Genomic DNA, 18,896 nt, shown 5'->3' on the forward strand with positions numbered 1-18,896 from the left:
TTTTTGTTTGTTTGTTTTGTTGTTTGAGTTGGAGTCTCACTCTGGTGCAGTGGTGTGATCTCAGCTCACTGCAACCTCCACTTCCCAGGTTCAAGTGATTCTTCTGCCTCAGCCTCCTGAGTAGCTGGGATTACAGGCACATGCCACCACGCCCAGCTAATTTTTGTATTTTTAGTAGAGACGGGGTTTCACCATGTTGGTCAGGCTGATCTTGATTCTTGATCTTGTGATCTCCCCTCCCTCGGCCTCCCAAAGTGCTGGAATTACAAGTGGGAGCCACTGAACCTAGCTTTTTTTTTTTTTTTTTTTTTTTTTTTGAGACAGAATCTTACTCTGTTGCCCAGGCTGGAGTGCAGTGGCATGATCTCGGTTCACTGCAATCTCCGCCTCCTAGGTTCAAGTGATTCTCCTGCCTCAGCCTCCCGAGTAGCTGGGATTAGCACCTGGCTAAATTTTGTATTTTTAGTAGAGGTGGGGTTTCACCTTGTTGACCAGCCTGGTCTTGAACTCCTGACCTCAGGTGATCCGCCCATCTCGGCCTCCCAAAGTGCTGGGATTACAGGCATTAGCCACTAAGCCCAGCCTTAGCTCCCACTTACAAATGAGAACATGCAGTATTTGGTTTTCTGTTCCTGCACTAATTTACTTAGGGTAATGGCCTCCAGTTACATCCATGTTGCTGCAAAGGACATGATTTCATTCTTTTTTATGGCTGTGTAGTAGTCCATGATGTACCACACTTTCTTTATTCAATCTACCATTGGTAGGTACCTGATACACAGAATTTTCTGAAAGCATTTCTGTTTATAATGATACTGTAGAGGATTAAAGATGAGTGCAATTTTTTTTTTTTTTTTTTTTGACATTCTTCCTGTTGAGAGGTGGGGATCTGTGTCTCTTCCTCTTAAACCTGAGATGGTCTATGCCTGCTTTGACCAATACAATACAGTAGAAGTAATACTGTACCTGTACCAGTCATAGCCTTTAAGAGGACTAGAAATGTCCACCTTGGCCTCTTGGAGCCCTGAATTGCCACATAAGAAGCCTGGCTACCCTGAAGTGCCATGGTGGAATAGCTATGTCAGAAGGGGAGAGGGAGGGAGTGAAGGGGATGTCTTAGGCAGCTGCCAGCTGTGATTTGCATCATCTCAGTCCAGCTGATGCTCCAGATATTGCAAAGCAGAGAGAGATGAACCTCCCTTCTGACTTCTTTGAATTCCTGACCCTCAGAATTGTGAGAATAATATCACAAGTATAAATTGTTTTAAGAACTAGGGTTGGGAGGAGTTTATTAATCATCGTTAGTTAACTGGGTTTTTGGAGTGTAGCGACAGTATCTGTGGACACCGTCTCAGGAACATGAGCTGTCATATCCCCTCCTCTTCCACTTCCCATCGCAACCAATAAAGGCTGTTCCTACTATAAAAAACAAAGAGAGAGAGAGAGGGAGAAAGAAGAAAAAAATTCCAAATCATTAACTAAAACAGATGTTTTAAGATCACCAACAATTACTTTAATTCATAAATGTATATACATAGATTACATAAAGAAATTAAGTACACATGTTGCATTTTAAAAATGTGTCTAGTAGGTTATTTGTACAAAATTAAAATGAATTTAAGAAAACATTGTAATGTTTTAAAAATTAATCATATATTTATTTATTTTTGAGACAGAGTTTTGTTCTTGTTGCCCAGGCTAGAGTGCAGTGGTATGATATCAGCTGACCACAACCTCTGTCTCCCAGGTTCAAGTGATTCTCCTGCCTCAGCCTCCTGAGTAGCTGGGATTACAGGCATGTGCCACCATGACCGGCTAATTTTGTATTTTTAGTAGAGACGGGGTTTCTCCATGTTGGTCAGGCTGGTCTCAAACTCCCAACCTCAGGTGATCTGCCCGCCTTGGCCTCCCAAAGTGCTGAGATTACAGGTGTGAGCCACCGTGCCCAGCCAATCATATATTCAGTATTAAGACTTAAGGCTTTAGAAAAGTTATTATTTAAAAAATAACTGATATTGCTTCAAAAGTGATTAATTCACCATGGTATAATTAGCAAGAATGATGCATTTCATTTAAGTTGCAGAAAATATTATGTGGATCCTTCCTAAGTATTTTCAGTTTTTAAAAAATTTTTATTGCCACATCACAAGGAATCAAGAGGATCCTTCCTAAGTTTCATATCCACACAAAAATGTGATGCCTATATAGTCACCAGAAACAATAACAATAAAAGTAGAGTCAGCTCTCTATCTTGGAAACAATTTTAATCTGAAAGCATCAGTCAGAGGACCCACATAAAAAGCCATATACTGATTTGTGGAAAAGTAATAACTTATTGGGCTGTTTCCAGGAGACACAGATTCTTGGTTTCTGAGTTCCTGAGCTGTTCACTCACTGTGCCAGAACAGCCGACTTCCCACAGTGTGTACTTGAGTATCTCAGCAACTGAGGACCGGAAGCGAGCTTGGAACTTCTTACTAATTAGGACATAAAGGATGGGGTTCAAGCAACTATTGAGGAATGCCAAACCAGTGGAGAGAGGGATTCCAGCCTGCATCACGTGGTGGGAATAGCTATTGTGGTGAATGGTGAGCTCCCAAATGCTAAACAGGTGATAAGGAGTCCAGCAAACCACAAAGGCCACAACCACAACCAGAATTGTCCAGAAATGCCTACTGGAAATCAGGATGCTTCGCTTCTTCACCTTGAAGATGAGACACAAGTAGCAAATACTCATTGTTAGCAAAGGGAAGAGATAGCCAACAATAAATTTCACCCAGGTCAGAACATGGTGCCTGATCAAAGTGAGGTCAGGATCATGCTTCTGAAAATTGTTATAGCAAAGAGTATGATTATTGAACTCCACAGTGTCCCGGAAGTATAGGGCGGGACCGCCAATTAGAGATGCCAAAAGCCAGATGAATATAATGACAATCAGAGAGTTCTTGAGGGTTCGATGCCGATGAGATAAGACAGGATGGATCAAGTGGATATAGTGGTCCAGGCTGATTACCGTCAGGAAAAAAACACTGGCAAACATGTTCAACTGGGCAGTGAAGGAATTGGCTTTGCACAGCCAGATGCCAAAGGGCCAGTGGAAATTCATGACCACATATGAGATGTACAGGGGCAGGAAGAGAAGAAAAATGAAATCTGCAATGGCTAGATTGAGGAACCACAGAGTGGTGACTGTCTTCTTCCACTTGAACCCCGTGAACCAAATAACAATGGCATTTCCTGGAATTCCCAGAACAAAAGATAAACAATATAACACCAGGGAGACCCAGTGAACAACTCCCAGCTGGACTTTTTCCTCCAAATCAGACTCCAGAGAGTAATAGTCTAGGGCATAGGAATAGTTTTCAAATTCTTCAAATAATGTTTCCTCCAAATCTTCCATGACCTTGCTAAATGGAGAATGAAGAAATCTGTAGAAGCAAATTTAAAAAGAAAGAAAAAAAATTTTTTAAAGGAAAATAAAAGGTAGTGAATGATAAGGAACATGAAGATAAAAATATTTCAAGTTATGGACTAGACATAGTATTTTTTTTCTTTTTTTTGAGACAGGGTCTCACTCTGTTGCCCAAGCTGGAGTGCAATGGCATGATTTTGGCTCACTGCAGCCTTGACCTCCTAGGCTCAAGTGCCTCCTACCTCAGCTTCCCCAGTAACTAGGACCACAGGTGCTCACGACCATGCCCAGCCAATTTTTGAATTTTTTTAGAGACAAGGTCTCACTATGTTCCCCAGGCTGGTCTTGAACTCCTGGGCTCAAGTGATCCTCCTACCTCAGCCTCCCAAAATGCTGGGATTACAGGCATGAGCAACTATGCCCAGCAAACACACTATATTTTTTGATAGGACTTGTGGTTATACTCCATATGTTCAAGTCTTGGTGAGTCTCAGTTTCACTCTGATTATCATTCTCCCAGCATGAGAGTTCATTTCTGTAAATTATTTAGTAATTGGTAAATTAAAATGACAGACTACAGTTATAATTCTTCTGTTTGTAATGCTTGTAGGGCTGACTAGAGAGAATCTAACATTCAACAAGCATTTATTAGATTCCTATATGCATTATGATTTTATGACAAATGCAAAAGAAAACAGATTAATACTTACAGAGTGATAACTTCACAATCTGTATTTCAGCCAGGCACAGCGGCTCACACCTGTAATCCCAGCACTTTGGGAGGCTGAGGCAGGGAGATCACTTGAGACCAGCCTGGAAAACATAGCAAAAACCTGTCTCTACAAAAAAAATTTTTTTTAAATAGCCACGTCTGGTGGCTCATACTGTAGTCCCAACTCAGGAGGCTGAGGCAAGATGATTGCATGAGCCCAGGAGTTTGAGGCTGCAGTGAGCTATGATCAAGCCACTGCACTCCAGCCTGGGCAACAGAGCAGGACCCCACCTCAAAACAAAAAATTTTCCTGAAAAATCTGGATTTGTTGTTGCCCTGACTACTTAAACTCTAGATAAAGAGTTCCAACTACTTCCTAGATCAATGCACCTGCAGGTCACTGGAGATTTTGACCTGAGATTTTGCATCCAAGGATGTTTTGAGTCCATGTTTATGAAAGCAAACATAGTAATCAGAATTATATCAATATAGATGGCTTCTCATCCAAAAGGTGACTTTTGGAGTAAATTTGATTATGACCACTTAATTTCTATATTAATTTCCTACATACTGCAATTAAGTTTTATTTAAATTTTTACCTTATTAATTCTTTTCTATAATAATTTATGACAAATATTAGATTTTTTTTTTTTTGAGACAGCCTCCTGTTTTTTTGTTTTTTTGTTTTTGGGACAACCTCCTGTTACCGAGGCTGGAGTGCATGGCGTGATCTCGGCTCACTATAGCCTCTGCTTCCTGGGCTCAAGCAATTCTCCTGCTTCAGCCTCCTGAGTAGTTGGGATTACAGATGCCTGCTACCATCCCTGGCTAATTTTTGTATTTTTAGTAGAGACAGGGTTTCACTATGTTGACCAGGCAGGTCTCAAACTCCTGATTTCAAGTGATCCACCCATCTCAGCCTCCCAAAGTGCTGGGATTACAGGTGTAAGCCAGAGTGTCTGGCCAAAGATTGTATTTATTAATCAGTTTTACTTTAATTTTTGCCCATACCAAATTTTGTCTCTTAGAATTTCTACCAAAGTAAGTTTTATTTTGTGCCCACCGCCCTGCCCTTTTTTTTTTTTTTTTTTGAGACGGAGTTTTGCTCTTGTTGACCAAGCTGGAGTGCAATGGCGTGATCTTGGCTCACCTCAACCTCGCCTCCCAGGTTCAAGCAATTTTCCTGCCTCAGCCTCCTTAGTAGCTGGAATTACAGGCATGTGCCACCATGTCCGGCTAATTTTTGTATTTTTAGTAGAGACGCAGTTTCTCCATGTTGGTCAGGCTGGTGTCGAACTCCCAACTTCAGGTGATTCGCCCGCCTCTGCCTCTCAAAGTACTGAGATTATAGGCATGAGCCACTGCACCCAGCCTTTTTTTTTTTTTTTTTTGAGACGGAGTCTTGCTTGTTGCCAGGCTGGAGTGCAGTGATGCCATCTCGGCTCATTGCAACCTCCACCTCCCGGGTTCAAGCAATTCTCCTGCCTCCGCCTCCAGGTATTTTTAGTAGAGACAAGGTTTCACCATGTTGTCCAGGATGGTCTCAATCTCTTGACCTCGTGATCCACCCACCTCGGCCTCCCAAAGTGCTGGGATTACAGTAATAAGCCACCCCGCCTGGCCCCTCTGCCTTTTTTCTCATCAAGGCCAGTTTTCTGGGTTAAGAAGACTTGAATGTCAGTTTTTCAATCAGCACAAAAGTGTACTGTGTGCACCTCTGTCTTCTTCCATTTTATTTTGTGCTATTTATATCTGTAGTATTGAAGATCAAGCAGAAAAAAAGATTAATAGTTATATTCATTTCGTGGAGCTACAATCATACATGAGGCAAATATGTAAAATTTTAGATTATAGTATAAAGAGGTCAAAACATCCTGTGTTGCTCACAGTCATCTCAAATTCAATTTGACTATCACTGAATTCATCATCCTACCTAAAATGTTCTGAGAAATCTAGCAGGACATAATTAAAAAACAAAAGCAATTTATTCCCTTCCTCCCAACCCTAACCCAGCAACTTTTTGTTCTTCAATATTCAATTCAAATGCCACCTTTCTTAGAAAATTTTCTGACTTACATTCCTGCAGATAATAATAATAATTATTATTATTATTAAAATAATTTACAATAAAATAATAGTCAATGTTATTGCGAATTTACTAGATGCCAGACATACATGATCTAATTTGATCCTCATAAGAATCTTACATACACTTGTAATCCCAGTGCTTTGGGAGGCTAAGGCAGGAGGATTGCTTGAGCCTAGGAGTTTGAGACAAGCCTGGGCGAAAAGTGAGAAACCGTCTCTTAAAAAAAAAAGATCTTACATTGTAGGTAACTACAGGTGACCCTTGAAAAACATGGGGGGTGCCTAGAGGCACTGACCCCACGCACAGTAAAAAAATCTACATAAAGCTTTTCATCGTTATTGAGACATAGTCTCCCGCTGTCACCCAGGTCAGAGTGCAGGGACACAATCATAGCTCAGTGCAGCCTCAAACTCTGAGGCTCAAGTGATTCTCCCACCTCAATCTCCCAAGTAGCTGGGACTACAGAAGTACACCACCATGTCTGGCTGATATTTTTATTTTTGTAGAGATGGGGTCTTGTTATGTTGCCCGGGCTGGTCTTGAACTCTTGGCCTTAAGTGATTCTCTTGCCTTAGCCTCCCAAAGTGCTGGAATTATAGAAGTGAGTCACTGTGCCCAGCCTATAATAATAAGTCCTGTTGCCCAAGCTGGAGTGCAGTGGCGCAATCTCGGCTCACTGTAACCTCCACCTCCTGGGTTCAAGTGATTCGCCTGCCTCAGCCTCCCTAGTAGCTGGGATTACAGATGTCCGCCACCATGCCTTACTAATTTTTATATTTATAATACAGATGGGGTTTCACCTTCTTGGCCAGGCTGGTCTTGAACTCCTGACCTCAGGTGATCTGCCCACCTTGGCCTCCCAAAGTGTTGGGATTATAGGCATGAGCCGCCATGCCTGGCCTTATTATTATTATTATTATTATTATTATTATTATTATTATTATTACTGAAACCAACTCTCTCGCTCTGTTGCCCAGACTGGAGTGCAGTGGTGCGATCTTGGCTTACTGCAACTTCTGCCTCCTGGGTTCAAGAGATTCTCCTCCCTCAGCCTCCCAAGTAGCTGAGACTAAAGGCTTGTGCCACCATGCCTGACTAATTTTTGTATTTTTAGTAGAGACAGGGTTTCACCATGTTGGCCAAGCTGGTCTTGATCTCCTGACCTCAAGTAATCTGCCCATCTCAGCCTCCCAAAGTGCTGGAATTACAGGCGTGAGCCACCACGCCTGGCCCTATTTCTTTTTTTTAGAAACGAGTATCACTATGTTGGCCAGGCTGGACTCAAATTCCTGAGCTCAAGGGTTCTTCCTGACTCAGCCTCCTCAGTAGCTGAGACTACAGGAACACACCACCAAACTTGGCTTGCATATAACTTTTGACTCCCCCAAAACTTAACTATTAACAGCCTTCTGTTGATCAAAAGCCTTACTAATGACATAAAGCATCAACACATATTTTGTATGTTTTATGTTCTTGGAACAAAGTAAGCTAGAGAAAAGGAAATGTTATTAGGAAATCATAAGGGGCTGAGAGCAGTGGCTCTTGCCTATAATCCCAGCACTTTGGAAGGCCGAGGTGGGTGGATCACCTGAGGTCAGAAGCTCGAGACTAGCCTAACCAACATGATGAAACCCAGTCTCTACTAAACATACAAAATTAGCTAGGTATGGTGGTACATGCCTGTAATCCCAGCTGCTCGGGAGGCTGAGACAGGAGAATTGCTTGAACCTGGGAGGTGGAGGTTGTAGGGAGCCGAGATCGTACCATTGCACTCCAGCCTGGGCAACAAGAGCAAAACTCCATCTCAATTAAAAAAAAAAAAAAAAAAAAAAAAGGGAAATCACAAGGAAGAAAACATGTATTTACTAGTCATTAAGTGCAAGTAGACCATTATAAAGGGCTTCATCCTCATCATCTTCACAACAATAGGTTGCAGATGAGGAAGAAGATGGGTGGGTCTTGCTGTCTCGGGGTGGTAGGGGCCGAGGGAAGTAAATCTATGCCTAAGTGAATCTGCACAGTTGAAACCCATGTTGTTCAAGGGTCAACTGTACTATTATTGGTCTCATTTATAAGAAACAACACTGAAGCTTATAGCAGCTTAGTAACTTACTCAAGATCACACAACCTGCAATTGCAGAGTCAGGATCTAAAGTCAGATCTGTTGGACCCATGGCCTGAGCTTTTAACCACCACAGCATTCCCCTCTTCTGTCATACTTGTCTTATCACACTTAACACATTATGTTGTCATTAATTTATTTTTAATTTCTCCCCTAATAGAATGTGAACTCTTTGAGAATAAGGACTGTCATTGCTGTACCCCCAGTGCCTTGTAGATCTTAATATATCACAGGTGATTAACAGATGCTTAATAAATGATTGGCTCCCATTCCAAACCAAAGATAATTTTAAAACTTTAAGTGAGATTTTGTGAGTTCACCCCTATGTCAGTGTCACTGCCAGACTCTCTCTAACCTTGACCCACAGTTCCAGTTTTTTTTTTTTGAGATGGAGTCTCACTCTGTCGCCTAAGCTGGAGTACAGTGGCGTGATCTGGGCTCACTGCAACCATTGCCCCCCAAGTTCAAGCGATTCTCCTGCCTCAGCCTCCCGAGTAGTTGGGATTACAACTGCCACCATGCCTGGCTAATTTTTTTTTTTTTTTGTATTTTTAGTAGAGACAGAGTTTCACCATCTTGGCCAGGCTGGTCTTGAACTCCTGACCTCGTGATCCACCCGCCTCGGCCTCCCAAAGTGCTGGGATTACAGGAGTGAGCCACCATGCCCGGCCAACCCACAGTTCTATCACCAGAATCTTGGCTTATTCCTCAACACCAAATCCCTTCCTTCGCGGGTCCCACTCCAGTGAGCAAGAATTGGCTCCTATGGTGGTGCCCCGTTCTTTCAGGCCTGGGATCTCGCTCTGCCCTCTCACTCACTCCTTCTGGTGACTGACTCTCCCCAGTGTCAGATCCTTGCCAGCTTAGTCTAAAACTTTGTCTTTTCTGTGTACTAGGACATCCTTACCTTCCAGGTGCCTATGATCTGTTCCTTTAGGCTATTAGCAATTCAGAAGCCATATGGCCTATGGGGTGGTCTGAATCACCTTATAAAACCCTAAACAGAATCTCATTCCCCCAAAAAAGAAAAGCCCATGGAAGACCCCTAATAGCTTCTAACCACTATCCTCACCAAAAGTCAGGAGCTTCCCCTTCCAATGTCATTACTGCCCTGCTGGGACAGTGTGATCATCTCAGGGCCTGTTGAAGGCAACCATCTTCTTCTGCATTCTGTTGGGGAAGGGGGTTGGAGGGTGGGATAGTGGTATGTTTACATGTGTGTGCGTATGCCTTGAGGATGAGTGATCTATCTGAACAGAACACCTTCAAACAGAAAGCCCTGCACCAGAGAGGTTCTAATCTTCCAGGAAGCAGATGAATACATTAGATTTAAGGTGTAGTTCAGGCTTGGAGAAAAAGCTTCAAGAACAGCTGGTTGATGCTCACCTGAATCTTTTATGGGAAACAGGTGCTTAGGAAATCCCCTAAGAATTACAGCAGATGTTTTTGTGTGATGGTGATGGTGAGGCGTAGGGATAGAGTGGAGAAAAGAGAGACGGCAGAACTTAGCAACTGTCCTACTGAGTCCTTGAGTGGACACAATTAACTTTTGAAGACATACTCTTGTTTACCTATTATACTATGTTTGGCTATTGCTTTACAGTTTTCAGTTACTTCCCGATCTAAGTAAGTTTCCAGACCTCATTTAGACCTTTCCAAATATCTAGAGACTAAATGTATTCATTTCCTAGGGCTGCAGTAACAAAGCACCAGAAACTGCTTGGCCTAAGACAACAGAAATGTATTGTCTCACAGTCTGGAGGCTAAGTCTGAAATCAAGGTTATTTCCTTCTGAGGGCTATCCTGGAAAATCTTTTCCATGCCTCTTGCCTAGCTTCTTGTGGTTTGCTGGCAAACATTGGCTTTCCTTGGCCTGTACACGTGTTACACTGATCTCTGCCTACATCTTCACATAGCATTCTCCCTGTGTGACTCTGTGTCTAAATTTCCCCTTTATATAAAGACAGCAGTCATTTTGGATTAGGGCCCACCCTTACCTCATTCTATTTTCTATTCTATTGCCTCTGTAAAGACCCCATTTCTCTCTCTCTTTTTTAAATTTTTACATATTTTTTTATTTTTTATTTTTTTAGACAGGGTTTCGCTCTTGTTGCCTAAGCTGGAGTGCAGTGGCATGATCTCGGCTCACTGCAACCTCCGTCTCCTGGGTTCAAGTGATTCTCCTGTCTCAGCCTCCTGAGTAGCTGGGACTACAGGTGTGTGCCACCACATCTGGCTAATTTTTATATTTTTAGTAGAGACGGGGTTTCACTATATTGGCCACGCTGGTCTCGAACTCCTGACCTCGTGATCTGGCTGCCTCAGCCCCCCAAAGTGCTGGGATTACAGGCATGAGCCACTGCGCCCAACCTATAAGGTCACAGTCTGAGGTAATGGGGGTTAGGACTTCAACATATCTTTTTTTGGTGGGGGAGGAGGGTTACCATACAACCCATAAGACTAACTCAGGAGTGGCAACCACCATTTTTGAATCCTGATCACTCATTCATTCAGTCAATATTTGGTGTGCTCACATTGTTCAGGCACTACTCTACCTGACTGAGATACTTCACTAAATAAGACAACTATTTCTTCCCTCTTAGATTTTATATTTACCAGGTAGGGATAGATAGTTAAAAAAAGTAATTAAAATTACATAGTATATTAAAATACAGTAAGTGCTATAGAAAGATGAAAAAATTGAACAGGATAAAGGGAATAGAAGGTGGTTTTAACTTTCTTTCTTTCTTTTCTTTAAGACAGAGTCTTGCTCTGTTGCCTAGGCTGGAGTGCAGTGGCATGATCTCGACTCACTGCAGCCTTCGCATCCTGGGTTCCAGTGATTCTCCTGCCTCGGCCTCCAAGTAGCTGAGATTACAGGCATGAGCCACCACAGCCAGCTAATTTTCATATTTTTAGTACAGATGGGGTTTCACCATGTTGGCCAGGCTCGTCTCAAACTGCTGACTTCAAGTGATCTGCCTATCTCAGCATCCCAAATGCTAGGATTACAGGCTTGAGCCACTGCACCCAGCCTGGTTTTAATTTTCAATATGGTGGTCTGAGAAGGACTCATTGAGAAAATAACAGCAAAGGCTTGATGGAGGTGAGGGAATTAGTCTTGGATATTTCCAGCAAGAGTGTTCCAGGCACTCTTGCTATGGCAGAAGTGTGTCTAACATATTCTAGAAGCAATAAGGATGCCAGTCTCTCTAGGATAGAATGAGAAAACCAAGCAAGAGGAAGACGAGAAGGAAAAAATTCAACAAGAATGTAGGAGGTTACATCATATAGATATGCTTGTCAGCCTTTGAAGGATTTTTGCAAAGGGAAAAAGCAATCTGATTTTTATTATAGAAAGATCCCTCTTTCCGCTCTGTTGAGGATAGACTGTTAGGTACAATGGTGGGGCAAACAAGTAAGAAATAGGCAGACCAGATGGAAAATTATTGCAATAATCCTGGCCAGAGATGACAGTGGCTTGGAATAGGTGGTAGCAGTGAAGGTGATGGGAAATGATTAGATTCTAGGTATATTTTGAAGAGAGAACCAACAGTTTTCTTGAAGTCAAATATAACCCCAGACATTGGAGCCTTCTGTACCAGAGTCCAAGGACTTCTACATCCCCTTTCCTCCTCTTCTCGTGGAGTAGAATACAGATGCAGTGATGAGCCACCTTGCACCATATAAATGAAGAAAACATGGTTTTTCATTAATAGAAGTTTGGGCCCCTGGGTGACCTCATGGAACAGAGCTGCCCTACTTTTCTGGACCACTTCCTTTGGATTACTAAGTGAAAATATTCTCCTGGAATCCTTTTGGGCTATTTATTTTTGTCTTACAAAACTGAGTGGGTCTGTGGAATGGGCTTTTTTTTTTTTTTAACGGGGTCTCACACTGTCACCCAGGCTGGAGTACAGTGGCACGATCTCGGCTCACTGCAAGCTCCGCCTCCCGGGTTCACTCCATTCTCCTGTCTCAGCCTCCCGAGTAGCTGGGACTACAGGTGCCCACTACCACGCCCACCTAATTTTTTATATTTTTAGTAGAGACAGGGTTTCACTGTGTAAGCTAGGATGGTCTCAATCTCCTGACCTCATGATCCGCCCATCTCAGCCTCCCAAAGTGCTGGGATTACAGGCCTTAGCCACCGCATCCGGCTGGAATGGGTTTTTGTTAAAGCAGCTGAACCTGTATCCTAACTAATATAACTTCTCTAGGCCCTACCTTTGAGCACTGTGGTTGGAGCCCTGGCAGTGCTCACCTCCTGTGACAAGATGTTATAAGAAGTCTTCTGGCCGGGCGCGGTGGCTCAAGCCTGTAATCCCAGCACTTTGGGAGACCGAGACGGGCGGATCACGAGGTCAGGAGATCAAGACCATCCTGGCTAACATGGTGAAACCCCGTCTCTACTTAAAATACAAAAAACTAGCCGGGCGACCTGGCGGGCGCCTGTAGTCCCAGCTACTCGGGAGGCTGAGGCAGGAGAATGGCGTGAACCTGGGTGACAGAGCGAGACTCCGTCTCAAAAAAAAAAAAAAAAAAAAAAAAAGAAGTCTTCGAGGTAGGAGCTATTTCTCACAATGGTTATGGCTTTAGAAGCTCACTGGAGGAGGCAGAGGGGAGCTTCCTTTAGAGGGGACAGAAAGGGAAAGCAGCTGGCCTTAGGAGGAGGAACTCTTACCCCAGCAATGGTTAGGGAGGTATTTAGGAAATCCCCTTTTTAGCCATGAAGACTTAACATGAAGGAGGTTTTGCAGTTGACTATGGTGGGTTAAAGAGGTGCTGCTGGTAAGACTCTGCTGCCTTTTTTTCTGCTGCCTTTTTTTTTTTTTTTTTTTTTTTTTTTAAAGACAGGGGTTTTGCTCTGTCACCCAGACTGGAGAGCAGTGGCAGAATCATAGCTCACTAGGCAGTAACCCAGTTACCCTGATTAGAGAATGAAGTAGGCCAGGCACAGGGGCCCACACCTGTAATCCCAGCACTTTTGGAGGCTGAGGCAAGGGCACTGCTTGAGCCCAGGAGTTCAAGACCAGCCTGGGCAACATAGTGAAGACCCTGCCTCTATGAAAATAAGAATACATTTTTTTCCAGAAAAGAGAATGAAGGCCAAGCCTGGTGGCTCATGCCTGTAATCTCAGCACTTTGGGAGGCCAAGACGGGCAGATCACTTGAAGTCAGGAGTTCGAGACCAGGTTGGCCAACATGGCAAAACCCCGTCTCTACTAAAAACACAAAAATTAGCCAGGTGCAGTAAGGCGGAGGTTGCAGTGAGCTGAGATCACACCACGGCACTCCAGTCTGTCAACAGAATGAGACTCCATCTCAAAAAATAAAAAAAAAAAAAGAATGAAGTAGAAGTGGGTGAGGTGTCTGCTAAGTTATACTTTGAACTAGAAACATGGTTGAGTGCAACTTTGGGGCAGAGCACAGCTTACAGGTAGGAATTGACAGACCCAATCTGTGGAGATTAGAGGGTGAAAATGAACTGTGTAATAATGCGATCTCAAAGGAATATCGGTGCTTTCAAAGGAAAAATGTGTTTACAAAGAAAGCTTACTACCTTGAGCATTTCTGCCAACTTAAATTTAAGGGCCTATAGAGATGTTTCTTTAAATTATTAAAAAGTGGTATTACACTGTATAATCAATCATGTCGTGTTGTAGTTTCCTGTTTATTTTTGGTGGGATAAGAGAGAAAGGACAAAAAGAGACACAAAAAGAAAATGGGGGACATATTTCCTCAATTTAGCCGTGTGAAGATATACATATATACATGCACACACATATACATATGCATATATACAAATAGTTTTTGAGGGCTGATGGGAGGATGTGAATGAAGGATCAGAGGTAAATAGGAGGGATGTCTGGGCGATAGAAAGAAGCTGTGGTGGGCAGTAATCAGAAATGAAGACACATAATAGGTGGATATTAGGTCTCTTTTTTTTTTTATTTTTGAGACAGAGTCTCTTTCTGTCATTCAGGCTGGAGTGGAGTGGTGCAGTCTCGGCTCACTGCAACCTCCACCTCCCAGATTTAAGCAATTCTCACTCGAGAATCAAGTGTGAAAAATCAAGTGATTTTTGTGCCTCAGCCTCCCAAGTAGCTGGGATTACAGGCATGTGCCACCACACCTGGCTAATTTTTGTATTTTTAGTAGAGACAGGGTTTTGCCATGTTGGACAGGCTGGCCTTGAACTCCTGACCTCAAGTGCTCCACCCCCTTTGACCTCCCAAAGTGCTGGGATTACAGGTGTGAGCCACCACACCCGGCAGCATTAGGTCTTTAAATCCAGGTTTAAAATAAAGAGGATCATTAAACAGGCAGGATCAAGTGGTCTTGGTGGGCAGTGACTTTCCATTGAGATGTCCATGTAGTTTTCTCAGTTTGGAAGAGCACAATAACAATGCCAGGATGAGGCTTTTCAACTTGACAGAAAAGAGGAAATAGCTACTGTATTTGTCTTAAACCATAGTTGCTGCTGAAAGGCACATAAATAATTCTGACTGAAATAAAGACTAATAAAGGTCTCTATGATCATGAAAAGTTTGTGTAGCCACTTAACCACCAAGGTGTACTGTGAACAGGGATATATGTAGGGCCACCCAAGTCTATTAGAAGTGTGTGAAAAATGCTTGGTGTGAAGCAAAGTTCAGAGAACCTCCATAAAGTCTCTGGTTTAAGTTCCATAGAAAGTGAAGGGACATATTTACTGCAGGGATTCAGCTGCTTCGAGGACCCACGTTATCACATTCCTGGGTTACTTCTACCTAGATATTCAAATGGCAAATCGTGTGCTTGTGGAGTATAGAACTACCTACTGAATTAAACAATCTGGTGTCTGATCTATTCAGATTTAATAGATGGCAAAGCTGAAACTCTTTTCTAAATAAATAAATTTTACTGCAAGAGGTCTGGCAGAAAGTGTAATAATAAACAGTCTATAAAATCCAGATGATTTTGGGGAAGGACACCTGGTAGGAGTGTGTAACATTAAACTTTTAAGTGTGGCTTTAAACAAGGCTTGGCTGTAGAGGGAAACATTTTGTTCATCTACCTTGACAAAACACAAAGATTCCTTCTGGCAGAACATTTGGTGAATGAAGAGAGGTTTAATTTTGTTCTGTATTGTTGAGTTAGATGGGTTTTCATGGACCACTGCAAAAAACGTACACCTCACAGAATCTTAAGGCAGTTTAGGCTCTAAGCTGGTTTGAACAGAGAGAAGGACTTGATATTGTGAACTTTGTCTATGTAGGTTGCCTGTGTAGGGTTCTCCACACACTCTGGTAAAAAGAACTCAAGCTCTGAGTATGTCTCCTGTTAACACCACAGCGGCCATTGGGGGAACATGTATTTTGCTTCTGACTAGATAACAGGAAGGAATAGAAAAGGCAGGGAGCAGTGGCTCACGCCCATAATCCCAGCACTTTGAGAGGCTGAGGCAGGCGGATCACTTGAGTCAGGAGTTCAAGACCAGCCTGGCCAACATGGTGAAACCCTGTCTCTACTAAAGATACAAAAATTAGCCAGGTGTGGTGGTGTGTGCCTGTCCCAGCTACTCAGGAGACTGAGGGAGGAGAATTTCTTGAACTCAGGAGGTGGAGGTTGCAGTGAGCCAAGATGGTGCCACTGCACTCCAGCCTGGGCAATAGAGTGAGACTTCATTTAAAAAAAAAAGAAAAAAAAGAATGAATAGAAAGAATTGATGGACTCAAGAGAGAAATTCTCCAGTGAAAACCATAGATCCATGACCTATCAAACATATGGTCAGCAAGCTATTTTTCAAGGGCTGTCTTCTTAGGGAAGAAAAATTTTTTGAAACATGTATATGTGTGTTTTGCCCTGGGGAGGTGGTATTTGGGACATTGCTGAGTATTTTCCACTGTCAAACGTAAACTATACTACACCCCAGAATGTACTCAAGATGTTTGGCATCAGTAGAGTATTTTGTTGCCATTCAGATGAACGATCTCTGCTTGGAAGGCGTTGAGGCACAATAACATTTTAAAAAGAGACCCTGTTTATTCACCCAAGGGAAGGAAAGGGAGGTTAGACGGAAATTGAAGGTTGGGTGGTGATATTGTCACTGCTGCCAGTTGGGAGGTGGTAGAATAACCCTCACACCCCAAACCCTGGCATAGCTTATCCTGTAATAGAGACGCAGCTTGCCTAGCTGTAGCTCCTGTGTCATTATTACTTAATGCCAGGCGTTAAGACAAATGACAATATTCTTTGGTATATTAGGAAGAATGAAAGTATTTTGATTTGGCTCGAGAAGGGATAACATCAATGGGAGTGTTCTGATGACAAAGGCCTTTGAATGTCATGCTTAAGGGTTTGGATTTTATTCCATTGCTCCCAAAGCACGTAAAAATGTTTGTAGCAGGGAGCGACGTGACAGAATATTTGTTTTTGTAAAGATCATCTGGTAGCAGTTTGCAAGATGGTTTGGAAAAGAATTTGAATGGAAGTAAGACAATCATTCAGGAGCCTATTACCACAATGGAAGTCAAAGATGGAAGGGGCTTACACAGTGAGAGAATTGAGATGAGGGAGATGTATTTGAAAGACACTGATTTGAGAAATGAATAGAATCTTTCAGGAAGCTTAGATGAATTGCGAATAATCTTCACAATAACGTTTTTCTTGAGTTGGCATTGAAAACCTTGAACAGAAAAGCGAGCTAATTTTAGGCATACAAATGTTTTATCAGTTTTAAAGGCAGTGAGATTAGGAGAGAGAAAGTTTTTCCTTTTCAAAGAATAATTGAATCAAATGGAAATTAATAATACTTATTTTCATGATGCTGGGATCGAATTCTTGTCATAAAAGGCATTTGCAGCCTCATCCGCGTGTCAGCCCCCATGCTTCACTTTGACAGTTTGAAAAAGAGAACACAGCACATGTACGGGAAGTCAACGCCCACTTATGTACCTGTTGTTTTAATGCTCCACCCAGAAATTAGTGTTCTAACTTGTACAATCTGTATGGCTCTGTTGATTGCTGGGGGTGAATGATTATCCTTAGGTTATGAAGAAACTTTTAGGCTTAATTCCTTTGCAAGACTTTAAGATCATTAACACACATGTATAATGTAAATATCAGGCACTATCACAGTCTATGGGTTGTAGAATTAGGCTGCCCGCTCTCAAATCCCAGTTCTTCCTGTTTCTGGCTGTGGGATCATGGACAAATCACCTGCTACCAAGAAACCTGTTTCCTCCCTTGTAAAATGGGAATAGTAATAGCACCTAACTCATAGGGTTGCCGTAATGATCACATGAGGAAATCCTTAAAAAGTGGTTAGCTCAGTGCCTGGCACACAAAGCATGCTCAATAATTGTAGGTATTGATCATTATCTACAAGATTTAGCTTAGGACTTTTAAAAGCAGTGGAGAATAAAAGGGAAGGAGAGAGAGAGAGTGGGACTTCTTTGAGTTACTTAATGAAAAGGGTGAGAAGATAGTATACTATTTTATACCAGGGACTTGAACATTCTTGGATTTTGGTATGCATGGGAGGTCCTGAAATGAGTCTCCTGTGGATACTGAAGGATAACTGTACTAATTTGGAAATTTCTATATATGATCAAGACTTTCAAACATTACATTGTTACATTGTGATTCTTTCTAAGACTTGAGATAAAGTCTGGGAAGAAGTTACCACTTGTTTCGGTTTATAAACTAGGAAAAAAAAAAACCTATGCACATCATCCCATATACTTTAAATCCTCTTTAGATTACTCATAGCACCTAATACAGTATAAATGCTATGAAATAGTTGTTGTATTGTTTAGGGAATGACAATAAGAAAAGAAAAGCCTGGGCATGTTTAGTACAGATACAGCCATTGATTTTTTTTTCTTCTGAATATTTTTGATCTGTGAACTTACAGATACGGAGGGCCAACTGTGTTTTCTTCTTTTTTGAGACCAAGTCTTGCTCTGTCACCCAGGCTGGAGTGCAATGGCACAATCTTGACCCATTGCAACCTCCACCTCCTGGGTTCAAATGATTCTCTTGCCTCAGCCTCCCGAGTAGCTAGGATTACAGGTGTCTGCCACCATGCCCAGTTAGCTTTTATATTTTTAATAGAGACGGGGTTTCACCATGTTGGCCAGGCTGGGCTTGAACTCCTCACCTTAGGTGATCCACCTGGCTCAGCTTTTCAAGGTACTGGCATTACTGGTGTGAGCCACCACACCTGGCCCCAGCTGTGTTTTCTTAAAAAGAGATCTGTGTGTACAAGTCACTTTTTATCAGGAAGAATATGGGCACTGAATTTGGAAACCTTGATGACACTGAACTTCTGTAACTTTACATTTGTAGGGCATGTGACTGGACAACTGTTAGAGATCTGAAATGTTTAGCTTATGTTGCAGGTATGTTCATCCATATAAACAGTCAGAACTAAAGCTTTCATCCTCTTTTGTGTCTTCTGGGCAATGTTATGTATCGTAACATAACAAAGAACTGATTTTGGAAGCGAGTATCATGGCAGGGTACCTACCAGATTATAAAACTTCTCATAAATAGATATTACCCATGGTTTAAA

General features: G+C 42.3%; 1 protein-coding gene across 5 annotated transcripts in view; it reads right to left on the reverse strand.

Moving 5' to 3' along the window:
• Positions 1-1,490: 1,490 nt before the first annotated feature.
• The window catches only part of GPR1 (G protein-coupled receptor 1), a 48,480-nt gene continuing 31,074 nt past the window's right edge, over positions 1,491-18,896 (reverse strand). For 4 of the 5 annotated variants that reach the window (XM_010352654.1, XM_010352653.1, XM_010352651.1 and 1 more), the window contains one exon: positions 1,491-3,428. In XM_010352654.1, coding sequence (XP_010350956.1) covers positions 2,333-3,400 — 1,068 coding nt within the window. In that variant the 5' untranslated portion in view covers positions 3,401-3,428 and the 3' untranslated portion in view covers positions 1,491-2,332. Of the gene's footprint in view, positions 3,429-4,122; positions 4,226-18,896 lie in introns of all 5 variants that reach the window. The other variant, XM_030916621.1, reaches the window with a different exon arrangement.

This window comes from Rhinopithecus roxellana, chromosome 14 (assembly GCF_007565055.1).
Source record: "Rhinopithecus roxellana isolate Shanxi Qingling chromosome 14, ASM756505v1, whole genome shotgun sequence".
Taxonomy (NCBI): domain Eukaryota; kingdom Metazoa; phylum Chordata; class Mammalia; order Primates; family Cercopithecidae; genus Rhinopithecus; species Rhinopithecus roxellana.